Source organism: Nestor notabilis, unplaced genomic scaffold, assembly GCF_000696875.1.
Source record: "Nestor notabilis isolate BGI_N333 unplaced genomic scaffold, ASM69687v1 scaffold8410, whole genome shotgun sequence".
In the NCBI taxonomy this organism is placed as follows: Eukaryota; Metazoa; Chordata; class Aves; order Psittaciformes; family Psittacidae; genus Nestor; species Nestor notabilis.
This window is the reverse complement of record NW_009909653.1, coordinates 60,857-67,607: the sequence shown is the minus strand read 5'-3', so window position 1 is coordinate 67,607 and position 6,751 is coordinate 60,857. Positions and strand designations below refer to the sequence as shown.

The 6,751-nt window shown below is 36.7% G+C and overlaps 1 protein-coding gene across 1 annotated transcript in view; it reads right to left on the bottom strand.

The window, feature by feature from the left end:
• LOC104406521 (calcium-activated potassium channel subunit alpha-1) overlaps positions 1-6,751 on the bottom strand; it is a gene marked incomplete at its 5' end in the record, with an annotated part of 66,013 nt that overhangs the window by 18,724 nt on the left and 40,538 nt on the right. The window contains 2 exons of the mRNA XM_010015554.1: positions 2,531-2,661; positions 5,922-6,035. Coding sequence (XP_010013856.1) covers positions 2,531-2,661; positions 5,922-6,035 — 245 coding nt within the window. The remainder of the gene's footprint in view (positions 1-2,530; positions 2,662-5,921; positions 6,036-6,751) is intronic.

The window sequence follows — 6,751 nt, the reverse complement described above, 5'->3', positions numbered from 1 at the left end:
GGGGGTTGGAACTAGATGATCTTAAGGTCCTTTCCAACCCCAACTATTCTACGATTCTATGATCTATACGTATGTTTCCAATTACCTGCAAGTCAGAAAGAATAGTGTGTGTGTGGGTATCATTCTACTTGCTAATCTTTCTTACAGACGTTTTATTATAAAACTACACCACTGTAAGAAGGGATTCATTTTTAATGGCACACTGTTCACACATTGTATATTTGTATGGTAGACTGTGTAAGGAATTTGCATTCCAGTAATATCAACAGAGATCATAAGTTGGAATTTTCTATGAAAATTAAGCTATAAAAAACCATGAATCACTAAGTGGATCAAATAATGAACTATATCCTTGTCCCCAAGTGAGCTGGCACAGGCCAGCATAGTGTGAATTATTTCCTTTTTGCAGAATTCCTGCACAATTAGTAGAATGAAAGCCTGACCGCAAATCTCACGATTTAGTTAGGATTTGGGCTTCGGTTTGCCAATACTGGCTCTAAATCAGGTAGGATATACAGAAGCTGGTCCCTAAAAACAAGAGTACTCTAGGAAACAAAAAAAAAAAAAAAAAAAGAGGTAATATAGTGCAAGTAAATTAGTTTGTGTGAGAAACCCTCTTTTCCTTGGAGAAGTGAAAGGAGAATACACCATTCCCATGAGAGTAGGGATAGTTAAGGGGAAACATTTCACACATCTTACACTTTCTGAAGGGTCAGAAAGAATTGTACTTTTCCAACTCTTTACAAGGCCTTTGAGGAATGAAAGAGGAAGTAACACTGCCACGGATCAGCAAAGTGGTGAAAGAAAAGATAAAATGGTGAACAATGCTAACTGACTGTACCTTTGGCTTGTCTTTTTGATTAGTATTTTTTCTAAGTTAGAATTTTCTACTCTTGTTATCACGTTTAGTTCTCTGGCTTCAGGCTGCACTGTCCCTGACATATGACCACTTAGATGTGAAAATGTTTGAAAAAAAGACTGGTAAGAAAGGAACTGCAGATGTGGAGGGGCATGGTGTCAAAAACTAAAAGTTAATAAAAGCAAGAAAAACCTGAAAATATTGTGAGGATCATGTGATGAGTTCCAAGTAAATATTTCTGAAGACATTTTCTACATATTTCTTATTGCCTCACTACTATTTACATGATACACCTTTGCACAAGAAAGCAATGGTGTCCACAACATTTTCCTCTCTTTTTGTGGTGATGCCAGTGGCAATCAGAAGAATTAACCTTACTTTTTCCAAGATTCTGGAAGTGCCCTACTGAACTATTCATTCAAGGACATTAATTTAGTTAGTAGTGTGAGTAGATAAACAACTCTCATTTTAATAATTTGGAACGTGTTAAACTATTCCCATATATAATATGAAAAAGCCAAATATTTTATATAGAGAGATTTTAATTAGAGAAGGTACAGAGTTTGAGTGTGCTTGCTTAGGTTTTCTGAATTTGTCATGTATGCAAAATATGGCCAATAACATTAAAAAAAAGTATTTTCTGAGTTCATTGCAAACTCCTAGACTGCATTAGAAGAAAAATTCATCACTGTAAACAGTCACTATTCATTTGTAGATGAAACATGTATGTAATAAGCAGGGAATAGATGTATGAAATACAGATACATAAATATGAAATATGAATATTAAGTAATAAAGTTCACTATGATTTTTTCTTAAAAGCAAAAAGCTTCATTCCGAATTTAGGTGAAGGTCAGACTTTGCTTCTATAAGGAAACCTGTTTGCTCATTTCTAATATTGTATGAGGTTTACAGCAGATGATTCCCAGCACTATAGAATATTATTCCATGGAGAGCCTGTGCTCAGATTTTTAAAAGACTATGTTCTTGCTACATCTAGTATGGCACAAGACTGGTCTGAAAACTTAGCCAGTATGAAGCAAGGGAGGATGAAAAGGAGTATGACTGAGGCATTTGCTTTGAAACTGTTCTATGGCTGCAAATCAAAAACCCTAATGTAGATGTAACCAAAGGCCACCAATTGCAGTTTCTGGCATGCACTTATGTTTTGATTCACAAGACAACTCGTGTCAAAAAGAGGACCTCTCTTCACACAAGTAAAGTTCATGTGATGCCTACAATGGCTTTCACAAAGTTCTATCGCTGTCTTCCATTGCTCGTACTCAGAGCATTTCTCATGGCTACCGGAAATTAAAAGCATATAACATGGTTGACGTTGTCTGACATAAATGGTAAGAATAGGGACTAACACACTGAATTTGGGTCTGGGTTTCAGGAGGAAGAGACAACATTTTTTGGAAAATATTATACTCTAAAGCCTGACATGACACTTTTTGATTTTAAAATTGTGGACTCATGGTAGTCCTATATACCTCAGTTGTTCTAAGGTCTCTGTGTCCAATTAAAAAATAACCAAGTTTAGGTTCTGAAATTCTCCTGACATCTAAGAGAAAAGTGTCTTTTCCTGACAACCAGTGGAATAGAGACTACACCTTCATACTCTCACAATAAGTCTGAGGTAAGGGAATGAAAAAGGTTTTGTCTGCTTACTGCGCTCATGAGCGAGTCCAGCACACTGACAGCAAATGCGGTTCCACATGCAAAGGGCTGCGTGAGATACAGTTCTGTGTCTGGATCATCATCATCATCTTGGTCCAAGAACTGAACATTTGAATCATTTACTGAAAATAATAATAAAAATCAAATCATAAGGTGCTTCTGGGTCACCAGCATGTGACCTTACACATTACACAGTCAGAAAGAAAAAGAAACGGCATATGTCTAGAAACACAGACTTGTGTCTTTGACGTCACTGAAAATGAAATCAAGATGGATGTGAAAATGTGCATTTAAAAATCTGTTGATCATTATCTTGCTCACAAGAAGTGACTCTCTTGTTCTTACGAAGTGACTATCCCTTTGGCATAAAAGTAACTTCATGGCACCAGCTGCCTGCACTCAAAAATGAGATACATGGTGCTCTTTCATATATTGAGACAATCTTGGTATTGGTTGAATACAGTGGCTAAGGCTGTATACATGTACAGTGAAATGTTATCACAAGATACAAAGTAAGAACCCTATTGTAAAATAAAGGCTGTCCATAAAACTCTAATACAGCCCACAGGCATCTGTTAAATGTGCTGCTGTGATTCTTACTGGGGTGCTGTTAATGCACTTAGAGCTCAAAAGAGGATAAACTGTCCCGTTAACATGCATCTATCTGAATGAATGAGCAATACTCCAGCTATTTTCTTGCAGCACTGCCTTGTGTTCAAATATTTGTCTCCATAACTTCAGTTCCTGAGCCACAAATTCTACATTAGCCAGCGTGAATCTACATCAGGCTGTTTTAAAGAAAAAGCACAAATAAAGTAATATTTGTCATTTAGACTTGCTCTAGTATTTCATTGTCAGAGTTAAGCTCTCTGCCTCCATCTCATTCCACTAAAAGTAGTTGTTTCCTTGAGATCAGTGTATCAAGTGTATCATATTTCATGAAATACTGCATTTCCATATTAGTCCTCCTCAGACATGAAAGCACAGACTGCTTAGCTATGCCATTGAAATACACTTTAACCTATTAAATGACAAATTAATTTCAGTTCCCATGCAAAGAAGGTAAATTAAAAACTTTTTCAGCATTTGAAACTGCACATGTTGGCTGTGTTCTGATTCCCATGTGAACACATCTCCTGAACCAGCCCAGTGAGCTTTGAAAACAACATCAGAGCTGCCTTTAACTTGATCTGGTTTCGGCTGTGGACTTCTTAGGTTAGAAATCCTTCTGCCTTCTATTCAGATCTTCCTTCCTATATAGTTTAATTTTCCATCCACTCCTTTTCCAACCTGTATATATTACTGTGCTTGCAGTGCTTAGCTTACAAAACATGAGTAACTATAGATAAAGTCTCACAAATAGCTGTCTAATGGAGATAAGAATTGTTAGCCTCCATTTAGAGCACTATTGAAAGAGTACTTGGCCATGATCACTCAGTCAGGACCTGAGCTGAAGCAGGATTTAAAATTCCTGCCTCCCCACTCCCTGGTGTAACCATAAAAACATAACACTTCAGCATTGTAAATGGAGAAGTGCTCTGCCCCAGGAGCCAGAAGTTCATCCTAGCAAACACCAATATTCACAATACTCCATTCTTTGTACAATGGTTATCAATTTATTCTCTAGATTCTTGAGCAAAATAGTATTTGAAAGCCTGACATATCATTTCAAAATGTACTTTTTGAAGACCTTGTGCCTTAGTTTAATGTACTAGTTTAGAGTAGGCACTATTGATGGTAGCATTCGCTTTCCACTTTTATCTGACATACTAACACCTGACTTTGACACCAGCTTGCTAGCCATGCGTGGTGTCAGTTTGCAAGTTGCTACAAATCTAATGTGAATTCTGCATGTATGATTTTATCCTCAATATCTTTATCTTTCTGATGCAGGTTAGCACTCTAGGATTTCTACTTAAAGTCTCTGGGTTAGGTGAGGTAGGCTTAAATGTGTGGTGCTGTGTCACAGGAAATGCTCATCAAACACTGCTCACAAAAGCTGGTGAGACCTTTCTATTGAGAGGGAGCAACACAGAAGCTTGTCTGCTTTTTTACAGCTTCAAAACTTGAGCTTCTGAGAAAACGCCATCTCTCCAAAATAAACAAACAAATAGCTTAAGGGAAAATATGATGCTGGGTGTGTGTGTTCTGCTATCTTTTACTTCTTCTTGGACTTCCTGTGGAATTGCTAAAGTATGTCCACCAAACTGACAACAGGCTGAGGTAACAAAAAGAGAAAAAGAGAGAAGAGGAGAGAAAAATTGGTGGGGGGGCTGGGTGGGTGGGGAGGGAAGGCCCAGGAGGTGGGGACCCAGGCCAAAGAAAATGAATTGGTGAGAAGGTGCTATGGAAACAGCCGGCAGGTCAGACGAGTGTGATCAAAGGTTTACTGATGCTGCGTGAAAAAAAAAATCATTAAGAAAGGCCAGAACAAGACAGTCAATTTCAACCAGAACCACAAATAAAACACATTCAAAGCAGTGCCATGAGGGTAGCCCCTCTGATACAGCCAGATAAATAAAGGAAAAGCTGATGACAGTAAGAACAACAACAGAAAATAAGACAGTGATGTGAAGGAAAAAGGCACTTCTTACCCAGTTCAGTTATCATTAGAATGTGGGTTCCACTGTTTTTTTCCTGACTGATTGAAACCAAAGGCAGAAGTTTGCCAGGCTTAGCTAATAAGTAAAGTATTTAGGGGGAAAAGAAAGTACAGAAAGAGAATAAAGTAAGGGAAAAAGACAGGTAAGGCTCTAAAAAATAAAACTGAAAAAGAAAATAAAAGGACAAAGGACCACAAATCAAGTTTGTATTTGCCATGAAAAAACAGAACAGCTTCTGCACTTCACATCACACCACTTGACAACATAAATACCCACAGCTAGAGTAGAAATCAGAGCCTGGTTACCTACCATCATTGTATTCTCAGGAGTAAAATGTCTCATGCTATTATACAGAGTTTGGTTACACATGATTAAACAGTTCTGGACCATGAAGAAATAAACAAATGGCCTCTTACTATTGATTAAATGCACAGGAAATGTCTGGTCATACTTACTGTACTTTTTTTCTTTTCTAGCCTTAGCCCAAATATCCCTGCTTATTTATTACACCATGTAAAAAGCATCTTCTCTGATAGAGTGTTTATTTAAGAAAATAGAGAAAACCCAAAGGAATGAGAGAAATATGTTTCATTAATTCCAACAAAAAGTGAAACAACTGTTACTAATATTTAGTTAGAGAGAGTAATTCAAAATAGTTATCAGAAGAGAAAACAGCAGCATAAGATACAGTACAGGTAACTTTACTGAGACTGCATAACAAGAAAAGTGGGAATAGATATCAGAATACACATGAAAGGGTAAACATTAGCTTTCCTTACCTAGCTCTGTTATAATAGGGATGTTGGCTCCTGTTGTAATGGAGGGTTGACGTAATAGGCCATGGACTGGACTGTTGTCTGGAGATGACCTATCCATCCCAGGGGGCGTAAAGCCTAAATGAAAAGAAAAAAGAAAAAAAAAAATGCAGGTCATTTCTACTGTAACATATTTGGTAGCTAATAGAGAAACTGAAATTTATTTTATTATCCTAGGTAGTCTTTGTACCAAAACATGCAAAATGGAAAGAGTAATGATTACTTAAATATAAGTGAAAAAATAAAGACTTCACTATTAGAGAGGTTTAATTTTGTACTATTAGTATTTTAACTAATCCTGAAACAAGCACCTTTCCTTAAACCTCAATTAACATTTTAAAGAGTATTGTTTGTAAACAGTAGTATGACCATGAGGAACAATTTGCTTCTATTGGCAGATTTTAGGTTTGATCAACATGCAGGATTTAAAATTTTCGAACTGTTTTCCAGGAACAATACTACCCATACATAGTTGTTTTTTTTCCTTTTCAGGTGTACCATGATACGTGTTTTTACAAGGATTACAATTATAGGAATACTAGGATGGAAGGGCCCATTCTAATAGAAAAAAGAAAAAAAAAAGGATAGGATAGAAAGAAAAAGACAGGTTTTCAAAATGTTTGTAAGAGGAATGCTTGAAAAGAAACTAGAAAGAGTTTTATACCTTTGGGGATGTAAAGAAAACAGAGGTGGTAGAGGAAATATATTGGCAGGCACTCAAAGGGAAAAAAAGATCTGGAGAGCAGCAAGGTTCATCTCTAAAAAAGATTGTGTTTTCATCCTGATTCTCTACA